Raw genomic sequence first — 13273 nt, forward strand, 5'->3', positions numbered from 1 at the left:
CTTACCAGTTTATCTACTCTTCCTTTAACACATTGAAACCTCAAAGAATAGCTTTATTCGTTCATTCATTGTAAAATACTTTATTGGCATATTATTCTAATAAAAACAAATAAAACTGTGTCCCAAATACCAACACCAAAAGGGATCTGTGCTTATAAATAGCTATCAAGTATGGTACAAGAACAGGCTTGGGATTCCATAAAAGGCTAAATCCCTTTTGCCTACAGATATTTGGGAAGTCTTCATGGAGGACATGGAATTTAGGAAAGTCCTTGAAAGATGACAAAGGTTTTGAGAGATGGTGATGGAATTCCACAGTGGTTAGAAATGTAGAGATTTCAGCCTAGAGGAGAATTCGGAGAACACCTATTTTAAGGTCTGGTAAAAGCCATGAGGTCACTGAGAAGCAGAGAATAAAGAAAAGGGCTAAGAATCTCTGGAAACAGGAATAAGGAGCAGAGAATTACTAATTAGAATTGGTGACATGATACCTGAAGTTGAGAAGGGTGAAAGTTTCTATCTTTAATAAAAAAAAAAGTTTGCATTATTACAAAAGTAGAAAGTTTCAAATAAAAACTGAGAAGATATGTTTAATACTGCAAAGAAAATAAGGAAGATGGTGATTTTTGTCCATAATGAACAAACAGATGGAGAGGGATTCAGGAAATAGGTTGCAAACAGAGGAGGCAGCTAGCGTAAGATATCCTTGGGAGAAACAATATGAAGAATGATAGCCACTAAATCAACAATATAAAGCAAAAACCAACATTAATGTAGACTTTCATATATGCCAAAGGCTCTGCTAAATGCTTTTATGCGCTTTAGCTAGAATAATATTCACAATTGTGTGACAGATATAATTATTATTACCCTTTTACAGAAGAGGAGCAGGTTCTACCTAATGCCACCAGAGCTCTTCCATACTCGTTAATAGGCAACATTGAAAGAGTTTATTTTATGTTGAGAAAGCCTGGACCTTTTTGTAGATAAGAGGGAACCAAATAAAAAGAGAGAGAGTGAAGATGCAAGAGAGAATGAATATGACTTTAGAGACTTTGGAGGTTGGGGGGTAGGGAAATAAGTGGTATGGAGAGCCAAGGAGGAAGGCTCAGCCTTGAAGAAAATTCTTCTTCTTCTGATAGAGGCAAGGAATAGATGACGAGCTTTCCTTCTTGGTAGTTTTGCCCAAGACCCTATTATCTGTGTTCCAGGAAGTCATAGCCCATTTAGTTCTGAAGGCTGCAAATCTCAGCCTTCTCCTTTGACATGCTTACCTAGAGAAAGGAAGATAGGAGATATACACATGCGATCACAGTGTCCCTTTTTATTACCAGCACTTTACAGTACAACAGCACAGTAAAGTATATATGTGTCCTAAAGATCACAAAGCATGTGAGAGGCTCTCTCAATAGAGGGTCCATCAAACTTATGATAGATGGAAAACACCAATAGTATCCCATTGGACACCCTATGGAGAAAACGGCCACACAGTATCCCAGGGATGTCTCTAATATGCTAATCTAAAAATGTGTACCTCAGAATACAAGGGACTACAGACAAACTACACTTAACAAATAGGATTTGGGGTGGGGAGGATAATTTGGGGTGGGGAGGATAAGAGTAAACGTAATTAGGAATCACTGGGCAATTGGATAAGTCCTGTCAAGGTATAATGAAAAGAAAGGAAGGATGGAGGAATAGCAAGGTAAATTTCCTTTCTTCTCCAGTTTGTAAAAAATCTCTATCAGCGAACTGGTAAAATCCTGTTCTCTCTGGGTGATTGACCCGAGGGGTTGTTAGATTAATTTCCAGTTACAAATTTTCATGAGCATTTCTTTAGTTGTACTTGGAAATATGCACTCCACTTACTTTTTAAAAAATAATAAATTATAATCATTTCAGGTAAATCTTTTACAATTGTGTGCCTAATTGACACATAGCAAAAAAAAAAAAAAGAGGGAGATTTGCTATAATGTTATAATTGTTAGAATGCTGCACTTAGTTCTTGTATTCTAAGCTTTCACTCCGCTGCTGATGGAACATGTAAGCCAAGTCCTAACAACTTTTTTATAGGTAATTTTGCAAACGGTATAAATCCACATGGTACAATAGATGACACAGGGAAAAATTAAAACTCCCTTCTACCCTTGTACTCCAGCCATCCAGTTCCTTCCCAAAAAGGAACCTCTATTACAGTTTGTTGTATTCAAAGACAATCTTTCAAAGATATTCTATGTGTTTATAAGCATAGAGGTATATTATATGCATCATTCTGCACCTTGCTTTTTCTTTACTTATTAATAACTTGAATATCCTTATATCTTTTTACACATTTAATTGCTTCATTCTTTTGAGGACTGACCAGTTTTCCTTTGTACGGAAGTCCCATAATTTATCTAGCCAAAATACATACAGCAGAGCTTTCGTGTGCATATATATATCTGCAGGACAAAAACCTAAAAGTGAAATTTCTAAGTTAATTTACATATTGCCACTGCCCTCCAACATAAAAATTTATAAGCAAAAGGTACGAGTTACTAACAACTTTTAAACAATAGAGAATACACTGAGTAAAATGCATTTTAATTGCTTTAGGGAACCACAATATTTCTTATTAATACTCAGCTTCCTTCCAAAAGCATTTTGAGGTGACCCAACTCATTCTATTTAAAAATACTACTAATAATAAAAATACATATGAAAAGCTTTATTTCCTGAAAAACAACAATCTCCTCAATCACCTAAAATGGCTTTAATGTTCAGAAGGTAAAAAAGTATTTCCAGCAGGAGGAAAAAAAATCTGAAGCAGAACTTTGAAAATACGCATGTGAATACTAAACAGCTAAAAAACAACTTCAGGACCAGAAGACTTCAACAAAAATAGTGCTAGTTTTCTGATTATTTTCTATGAAAGTCACACATTTTTGAAAAGTAGTAGGTTATAGTAGAGAAAGAACAACAGTTAGAGGACAAGGGTTTGGGTTTTTTTTTTTGCTGCCCACTGCTTGTGGGATGTCCATTCATGTACTTGCAACTCAGGTAACTGGGTTAAAACCTACTTTATTGACCTCGCCAGGTTTAAAAAGAAACGAAAGAGAGTCTTACTCCAAATCAAACTGTCTAAATCTGTATCCCTCATTTCCCCCACCAAAATCTATACTCCCTCCTTTACTCCCTAAGAGCTCCCCAGTGTACTCAGGTGTCCAAGTTAGAAACCAGAGCACCATTCTTGTTTCTTCCTTATCTTTACTTCCCATTCAATCAACCACCAAGACCTAGTGATTCTATTTCTTAAAATAATTCTTGCATCTGCCTACCTCTCTGCATCTATATTGCCACTGTTCTAAAGTCACCACGAATTTTTACCTAGATTGCTTCCCATTTGGTCTGCCTCCCAATTCCCCTTCTTCAATCTATTCTTAAATAAAGCCCATAATCTTCTTAAAGTGAAAGAGTAAACAACATATTCTCACCTAAACCTTTCATTCAGTGGTTCACCCATTGTCTTCAGGATAAAGTTCAAAAGTCCTTCACATGATTCATGGCCCACTGCCACATCTGAAGTCTGCTCCCTGGACAGCTCAGCCCGGCTTTTTTTCTTTCTTTTCTATCTTCTTCTTCTTTCTCTTCTCTTTCTATTTTCTTTTTCATCTCCTCATTTCTTGCCCCTCCCTACCTCAATCTCTACATTCTAAATATACTGAATTCTCAGAGAATTCAGTATATTTGAATTCTTTGAATTCTCTGAATTCACCTCGTGGTGCTCCCTACGTACTTTTCTTTTCCTAAAATACTCTCCTCTCCACTCCTTTCTCCAACAATTTAGACATCGTGTCTCCTAGAAAACCCATCTAGAAACTCTTTTTATGGATCTCTGAAGCAGGATCTCTTTTCATGTGCCTCTGGGGCTTCTGTGTTTAGCTCCATGCACTGTACTGTCATGACTTATCTAGACCCTTGACACTCTAAGTCTCATAGATAGGGAATTGTGTTCTTTATTGTAGTACCCACAGTGCCTAGCTGAGTTCTAGGCACATATACGAGCATTTTACCAAAGTTTACTAAAGTATATCCCACAGAACAAAGGTAGTACATGGAAGAAAAAGAAAATGTTTTCTGGCCCTATAAGCACGTGCAAGTCTTGTGACTCTCCAGAATTACCCACTGTTCTCCTAAATATATCTGACCAAGGATCATCTCAGAGGGTATCATACACTTGTTTCCACAGTATACAATTTTGGAAGATATTTAATTTAATTAATTTATTTTTATTTTTTAAAAAATTATTTTTCAAAAGATTTCTACAAGTTATCACTAAGAATATTCTCTCCCCTAAATCTTATATCTTAATGTAAGATTTTCATTTTCATCTTTAATATATTTAACTTAATTTTTAAAAATATGTTTAACTTAATAGAAATCTTCAAGATTATTATCTTAATTTAAGCTAAAAGATTTAGAGAAAGGTACAAAACTTTTTTTTTTTTTCAGAAAAATAAAATCACATCCAAGATAACTAATTCTCCTAAAATTCTAAGAAGAAAATATGTTTTAATAAAACAAGGATAGTCCAGGAAGTTGAGAATCAAGTCTGTCAGTGGGAGACCAAGAATCCTGGTAAGTAACAGAGGTTGGCAGATATGAGATATCATTTGCCAAGATAAATTTTCCCAACTTTTATTTCTGGCTGTTGATTTTCAAAGTTCCAGCGCTGTTGTTTGGAGACTGACTATACTTTTAATACAGTTCGAGAAGAAAAGGGGAACATAACTAACTCACAATGCTTTCACTAAGTCACTGAAGAGCAAAGCGGCAGAACAGCTTTCTGTTTTCATTGAGTTTTGGTTACTACGACAGTTCTGGATTTTATTTCCTCTGCTATTGTAAAATGAGAAGATATAGATTCTATCCATAAGGAAGAGACCTTGACATGACCAAAGAGATTATTATAAAAGAGGATTCAAACAAAAGAAAAGCAGAATTTCTTTTTTAAGAATGTGTCACTCAAATGCTCACAATATTTAGTGATTGTATTATAAAGAGGAACGCTCTACCTTAGCCACTTCCAGCTGCAAACTAACAAAACTCTCTCCTTGATCAAACTTGAGTCAGGCTCTTTCTGACTTGAGTCCTCTTTCTGACTAGGCCCCAGTTGTGGCCTCTGTCTTTGGCCCCACTTAGTCCAGTTGTAACAAGAATCCTGCTAAGTAAGTTTAGTAAAAATTTCCCACTCTTGGTATCTGATCACCCTGGACTGACTTCAACAAGAATCTTGTTGAGTTGGTCTAACAAGAATCCCCCTAGCCTCATTGTTTTTTTAGTCATTTTTCATTCACTGCCCCCAACCCTGCTCCTTGGCTATAAATCTCTACTTGTCCTTATATTCGAATTGAGCCCAATCTTTCTTCCCTACCACAAAACCCATATTACAGTAGTCCCTGTATGTATCATGTGTCAGGTGTCATGAAAGTTTTTCTTTTAACAAACCCAAGCCACATATATACACGAAAATCATTATCTGTAGGTCAGAGAAAAAACCTGACATAACACTGGAATCCCAGTAACTCTCAATAACTCTCCAGTGGCCAAGACCTTATAGAGTTTTCTCTTCAGTTAAACTCAAGGAGAGACTGACATCAAAAGGACTCCACAGAGATGAACCACAAAGGGCTCCCTCAGGGTAAGTGGCTCCTAATCCTTCTTCTATCATCCTGCTCTTCATGGTCGGTATTTGCTGAACCCAAATACCAGCCAGCAAGATGCAATTTTTGTCTGAAATGTCTCTGCTCTAAGAGTTGTTTCTCAAGAATGACTTCCATCTAAGGGCAGTGGCTGTGAGAAACCAAAACAGGAGCCTGAGCAGCTTGTCTCTTTATTCTGTTCAAAAACAAAGATTCTGTCTGTAAAGTCTTACGCCAATTCACAATTCCATCCTAGTTTGTCTTTCTTAAGGCTGTTATAAAAACTCTTGCTAATTTTAGAAAGAGTTTAAATTTTAAGACTTTGGACCCTCTTCTCTGTTGAACAATATCTACATTCTAGACCCTCTGGCCAGAGAGCAAAATTGCCTGCTTAAAAACCTGAGTTTCTCTAGGCCAGATAAGACCAAAGATTGGGGGGTTGTTTTGTTTTCGAAATCACTTTAAAGTAGACCATTAACAGTGGTGACAAAGGTGAGAAAGCCTTAACTAATCTAGACCAAGAATCTGTAAAGTACCCTAGAGAATTGAATCCTTCTGGGAGAAAAATTCTCCTTCCTAAGATTATAAGATTTACTTAACAAAAACCCCTTGGCTCTTTAAAAGATCAATGGAGAGTATCTATTTTCTCCAGAAAGAAGAAAGATGTTTTCATATTCAAAGACCAAGCTGCTCCACTGTAAGATAATAACTTAGTCCGTTCTATAAGATAATATTAATAGCAGGTACCTTAGTTTGGGCTACTATAACAGAATATCATAGACTGAGTGGTTTGCGCAGAAAAAAAAAACACCATTTACTTCTTGCAGTTTTGGAGATTGAAAGTTCATGATCAGAATTGTGCATGATCGAGTTGTGGTGAAGGCCCTCTTCCTGGTTCACAATGGCCACCTTCTTCCTGTACTTTCACAGGGCAGACAGGCAGATAGATCTTCTCTCTTATGTCTCTCCCTATAAGGGCACTAATCCCATTCATGTGGGCTCCACCCTCAAGACTTAATTACATCCCATAGGCTCCACCTCCAAATGCCATTACATTGGAGATTAGGGCTTCAACATATGAATTTTGGGAGACACAAACATTTAGTCCACAGCAGCAGGTTAACAATTTATTCAGCATGTCTATGCACCCACCTGCACAATGCAAAGCACTTTGTTTATATTAACTCTGTCCAAAAGCATGTGGGAATGAGGTGAAGTTATTATGTCCATTTTACTAATGAGGACACTGAGTCAGAGAGGTTAAGAAATTAATTTGCTCAAGAACATAATAGCTCATAAAAATGACACTGGGATTCAAACACAGACAGTCTGACTGGAGTTCATGCCCTTAACTTCATTTCACTGTCACTTACCCTCAGAACTTGCGCCTATTCCAATCCCTGAAGCTGTATAGTGTTTTAGGGTTTACAAAATCGCTCTCCTGAACATCTAATCCCCACACAAATCCCATGAGGTCCCTTGTAGATAATCATGGGTGAGACCAAGCACATAAAATGCCCAGAAAAATCCCAGCTACCTCGCATGTCCTCAGTGGGTATCCTCAGACCCACAAGAGATATCAAGAGAATCATGAACTCCTAAAAATTGTATAACAACTTTTGTGTGGATGTGACTACATGCATTTCTCAGGATAAAATCTCAAGAGCTGGATCAAAAATAAGTACCGCAAAAAGGATCTGAATACACATTTATGCAAAGAAGATATACAAATGGCCAGTGAACACAGGAAAAGGTTCTCAACATCATTAATCATTAGAGAAATGCAAATCTAAACCACAATATGATACCTTTTCACACCTAATAGAATGGCTATAATCAAAAAGTCAGGCAATACAAAGTGTTGATGAGGAAAGCAAGAAATTGGAACCATAGTAGATTGCTGGTAACAATGTAAAGTGGTGCAGCCACTTTGGAAAACAGTCTGGCAGTTCCTCAAAAGGCTAAACATAGAATTTCCATATGACCCAGCAAGTCCACTTCTAGGTATCTACCCAAGTGAAATGAAACCATACGTCCACATGAAAACTTGTACGCAAATATTCATAGCATCATTATTCATAATAGCCAGAAAGCAGAAATAACCTAAATATCCATCAACTGTTGAATGGACAACTGTATTCATATAATGGAATATTATTCAGCGACACAAAAATATTAAGTAGAGATCCATGCTACAACATGCATAAATCTTCAAAACATTATGTTAAGTAAAAGCCAGTCACAAAGAAACACATACTGTATTAGTCCCTTTATACAAAATGCTCAGAATATGAAAATCTATAGAGGCAGAAAGTGGATCAGTGGTCACTTAGGACTGGTGCGGATAGACAGCTAAAAGGTGTGGGGTTTCTTGTGGGGATGAAGAATATGTTCGAAAATTGACTGTGGTGACAGATGTACAATTCTGTGAAGATACTAAAAGCCACTAAATTGTACACTTTAAATGTATGAATATGATATATGAATTATATCTCAATAAACCTGTTAACATTTTTTAAAGGGAGGAGTGGCACGGGCAGAAAGCAGGCCACAAGTGTGTTTTGTTCAGCCCATAAAGTATGTTTAAAAATCTTTTGAAGCAACCAATAAAATGTAAAGACAAGGAGGTTTCACATTCAAGAAAGAATCTGTTTGTCTGCATTTTCTTTAACAAGGAAAGAAAAAAAAAACACTATGACAATACAAGGCTTGTATTCCAGCTTGGGAACAGTTTACTGGGGCTGAAGGTGAACAGCCATTTATAGACACATCTTACACTAACCAGTTCATCTTAATCCCCACCAGGCAGGGTTTCCACACTCTAGTTTGAGTTCTTCAGCCCCTAAACTACTGCTCTCAGATTTTCAAAGGAATCTCTGTCTCAAGATGCATTCGCAGCTCTTAAAAAGAGGTGGCCAGTAAATAGTGGCTATTTGCTGTGTAGATGAGGACACTGAGGAAACTTGCTGGGCCAGGAGGGCATGTGGTCAGCAGTAAATGACCTTTTCTGAATTCCGGTTCCTTTCATTACTCTTCTACCTCCCTGCTAATATTTCTAGAGAAGTTTATAATTACCATATCCTGCTCCTTTTTTCAGTCGCAACTGAGAGAAATCAGTGAGAAAGTTAAGAATATGCTAGACATTCCCCCAAAAGCATATGATTTTCAGACTCTGTGATCTTCTAATCACAAGCAACATTTTACATAAACCTAAGTTCCTTTGGTTTGCGTGGGCAACTAGAGCAGGACCTCCTGGCTCATATCCCAACACGCCCTGATGTTAGGAAAATAAAGAGAATGTTAATCTCACACACACAGCAGGGGGTGGGAAATGTCAAGAGAGTATGTTTTCATCAAGATCACCCAGTACACCCACTACAGAAAGCACAAGTTTCTGACAGACAAGGATATTTCTCTGGGCTAGGTGGCTGCTCACATTAAAAATGACCATTTATAAGAAGCTCTGAGTCCACAATAGTAAAGCGAAGAGAGAACTTTGGTTGCCTACAATCATTCACCCCACTGGGCTTTGAGTCTGCCTGGAAGGAAATTCTGTATAATGGCCACACAGAGTTTAGGAAGAGGTGAAAGGAAAAAAGAACAACCCAATTCACCAGGCTGGTCTCTCCAGCCAAAACATACGGCACAGTTGCAATCTGACCAAAGATATCTGACCCTTCCTTGTCTGGTCCTAGACCATTTCAAAATCCATAGCCAGTATGCAGAGCAAACACCAGCAAGAAAAATGCTGACAAACCAGGGCTGGGAAAAGCACCTGCCTATGCTACTGAGTAAACATCTTCATTTTCAATCAAAATGGACAGGGAGGCTCTTGAAAAGGCATGTGCTTGCAAACCCTGAAAAAGAATGCAAACTCTGAGACAAATAATATGACCACTTCTCACTGCTCCCAACTGCATAACTGGCCATGGCATTCTGAAACAGTCTCGGAGTTTATCTGTACTATAAATAACTGAGGAAACTCTTTCCCAGAGATATGGAAATGAAAACAAAGGGAAAGTAGCACTGGGCTGCTCCCAGCAAGGGGACCTATAATCGTTCTAGTCCATCAGAAGAAACTTTCCCAGGCAGTTCACTGCTACCCCTATCTGACACCATAGAAAAGTCATAGATTCCAGGCAAAAGCTGAACCCAGACAAAAGTATGTTCAATCACCATATTCGAAGTATAGGACATATCCCATTATGTAGTTTGTCTGAAAATTTTTTTTTCTTAATTGTGGTAAAATACACATAATATAGAATTCACCATCCTAACCATTTTTGAGTGCAGTTTAATATTATGTAGATTTACATATTTGTGTGACTGATCTCCAGAAATCTGTCATCTTGCAAAAGTGAAACTTTATGCCCATTAAACAACTTCCCATTTTCCTGTCTACTCAGCCTCTGGCAAATCCCATTCTACCTTTTCAATTAATTTGATTACTTTAGATACCTCATGTAAGTGGAACCATGCAATATCTGTCTTTTTGTGACTGGCTATTTCACTTAGCATAATATCCTCTCATGGTCAGAATTCCCTCACTTGTTAAGGCTGAATAATGTTTATACATATATATATACATATATATATAATAAATACACACACACACACACACACACACACACACACACATATATATATATATATATATATATACACACCATATTTTCTTTATCCATTCAGAAAATCTGTTTCTATATTTTAGGGCTATGATTCCGTTGCTCTCATAGCATACAAGTTATAAAGCTCAATTTATAATGTTCATGGTTTTATACCAAGAGAGACAGAGAGAGACTTGATTATATGATAGTTGTATTCCATAAGAGGAAAAACAAGCTAACCAAATTGAACTCAATTCCATCATCAGGAAGCATCTCACCATTCCCCTCTACCTCGAAAATAAAAGTTGTATTCACTGTATAACCCCAGCTTCTAAAACAGGGCTTAGCACATAATTGGCACTCAGTAAGTATTTATTGGCTGAATTAATCATGAAGAATGATTGCTCATGAAATGAAAAGCACAATGGTAGCAAGAAAATGCTATATGCATGATCTTCATTGAGCCAGCTCATCTGAACATATTATTCAAGAAAGCATCAATATATGTTGACATGGAAAAGTCTCCAAGAAGTATTTTTAAAGGAATCAGTATACAGTATGTTCCCTTTATGTAAAAATAATAAATACATATTTATAATATATACCTGAATAACATGCTCCAAATCTATTTACCATAGAAATTGTTTTTGTATTGTTAGTAGAATATTTTTCAAGGAGAAAATCTAGAAGGATAATTTTTTATAAGAATAAATTAATTCAATTTACCTTACATGTGCCTTTTCTCAAAGAGCTACTGAAGAATGTGTTCACCAAAATTATAATAAAAAATTAAGAAAGGTGACATGGGATACAAGAAACAGGATCGAGCATGACAAAAAGGCAAAGGGAATCCCCAGCATAACAATGAAGAGAGAGCTCAAAGTAACAGCTGTGCATCAAACATCAAGAGCAACCCATTGGGAGGGTGGGGGGAGGGAAGAGCAGCCAGTCTGGATGGGCAAAACAGGTCAGAAAGCTGTATTCAAGAAGAAAAAATTGAATAGCTGTTATACTGGTACATCCTGAGAGAAATTTTAGATAACTGGCAAGGAACTTGCATTTAAATTAGTGAAAATTCCACAGAAAATTCTGCAAGCGCATACAGAAAGAACACTCTGGAGGAAAACAAAGTAAAGGGGAAATAATCATATGCTACATAACTCAGCTCTTCATAGTGTATAGGAAAGCATAATAATTTGACCTAACTAAATACTGACCTAACTAAAAATTATGAGATAGTTATGTTCTGAGGATGAGTGGAAAAAAGAGGAAGGATGAATGTGAGTGGTGAGTACAGGAATGCAAAAGAAAGTGAAATCCTCATATTCTGTGCTGGAAAGACAATACATGATGAGTAAACCTGAAAAATCAAAAAGGAGCAATATAAGCATTATTTAGAGACATGAATAAGCACCAATTAGCTAAAAGAGATGAACATGAATACTCTTTTAAAAGCAGAAAATGAACCTTACAGAATTATTTGAACTATATGTACATTACAACTTTAATAAAACTAAGAAGTAAAAAAAGGAAAACATATCACAACCAAATGCTCACTTCAGTGGCACACATACTAAAATTGGGACAATACAGAGGTTAGCATGGCCCCTCCACAAGGACGACACACAAATCTGTGAAGCTCGCTCATGCGCTCTCTCTCTCTCTCTCTCTCTTTCTATATATATATATATATATATATATATATATATATATATATATATATATATATATATATATATATATAATATATATATAATATATATATATATATATATATATTTTTTTAGCACCTACAGCACCTGGTATTCCTAGGTGGTCTTCCATCCAAGTACTAACCAGGCCCAACCCTGCTTAGCTTCCGAGATCAGAAGAGATAAGGCGAGTTCTGAGTGGCATGGCTATAGACTTGAAGCATTCCATATTTTTAATGAGAAAAATAAAAGCACAACTGAGATCGACATCAGAATATTTTAACAATGATTTTTTTTTTTTTTTTTGCAGGAAATAATTGCCATGTAAACCTCTGATGTGACACAAAGAAATAACCGAGTTAAAGGTAGGATGGCCACTTTCACTTCCAACACTATGATTCTCCCAGAAGTGTGATGAAAGTCATTTGCAGAATGTTTGAATTCTTCAGCCTATATTGAAAACCCAGGATTAAAAGCCCAGTGAGAAAGAAAAAAAGGCAAGACATATTTCAGTTCTAGTATTTACCAAATGCTTGATGGTTTTGACAAAGATGTCCAAACAAACAAACAAACAAACAAACAAATAGCTATGGTAGTGAATTGGAAATAGGCAAGATAAAGCCAAAATGTGTGGCATGTGAACATGCTGTCTGGGTCTTTCCTCTCTCCTCTGGGTATAAGCAACTTCAATGCTATTCAAGCCCTTGTCTATCAAGACAAGTTTATACTACTTCAGGGTACTAGTCCCCAATTTTAACCCCAAAAAGAGGGCTTATGCAGAGTTCTATCTCAAACATTTTACAAGTGAGGGGCTGCGGGGGACCTAAGAAACTGCCAAACCGATTCTTACAGCTAAACCCAGATGTCAGTCAAGCTAGAAAATATCTAACGCTTTATCGGCCATGGAAAAATCCAAAGCAGATGAGAAAGATGAAACAACAAAATTTATATACAATGGAAAAAACTGAAGAACTCGGATCCCACTCTGGCAGTTAAGGGAGCCACCTTCTCCACAGAATGATCAAAATCATATATATGGATAGAATATCCATGCTCTTAATGTTTTAAAGCACTGACTTGGGTTCACATCTCAACTCTGTTCTCCCTCAGCCTCATTTTCCTCCCCTGTGAACCAATGGGGTGGGAGGGGCAATGATATGTAGACCTCATATTGCCAGGATGAAACAACAATCAAACTCTTGCAAACCTGCGTAATATATTAGGTATTATTCTAAGTGCACCGTATACATAGCACCTTATTTAAACTTCAAATTATAAATATTATCCTATTTTC

The 13273-nt window shown here is 36.7% G+C and overlaps 1 protein-coding gene, 1 non-coding gene and 1 pseudogene across 11 annotated transcripts in view; 1 reads left to right on the plus strand and 2 right to left on the minus strand.

Moving 5' to 3' along the window:
• The window catches only part of TRPM6 (transient receptor potential cation channel subfamily M member 6), a 156385-nt gene that overhangs the window by 102959 nt on the left and 40153 nt on the right, over window positions 1-13273 (minus strand). The window contains exon 1 of one of the 10 annotated variants that reach the window (XM_039842897.1): window positions 3474-3549. The exons of 8 other annotated variants lie outside the window; for them this stretch is intronic. Coding sequence is in view for 1 of the 2 variants with exons in the window: in XM_039842692.1 (XP_039698626.1) it covers window positions 226-255 (30 nt within the window). In the remaining variant the exon portion in view is untranslated. Of the gene's footprint in view, window positions 1-225; window positions 471-3473; window positions 3550-13273 lie in introns of those variants that run through there. One more of the 10 variants, XM_039842692.1, reaches the window with a different exon arrangement.
• LOC120598825 (U6 spliceosomal RNA) lies at window positions 11838-11941 on the plus strand. The gene has a single exon (XR_005651763.1). It is a non-coding gene; the product is annotated as a U6 spliceosomal RNA (small nuclear RNA).
• LOC120593190 (uncharacterized) lies at window positions 12076-12194 on the minus strand (annotated as a pseudogene).

Source organism: Pteropus medius, unplaced genomic scaffold, assembly GCF_902729225.1.
Source record: "Pteropus medius unplaced genomic scaffold, Ma_sr-lr_union100, whole genome shotgun sequence".
Lineage (NCBI taxonomy): Eukaryota > Metazoa > Chordata > Mammalia > Chiroptera > Pteropodidae > Pteropus > Pteropus medius.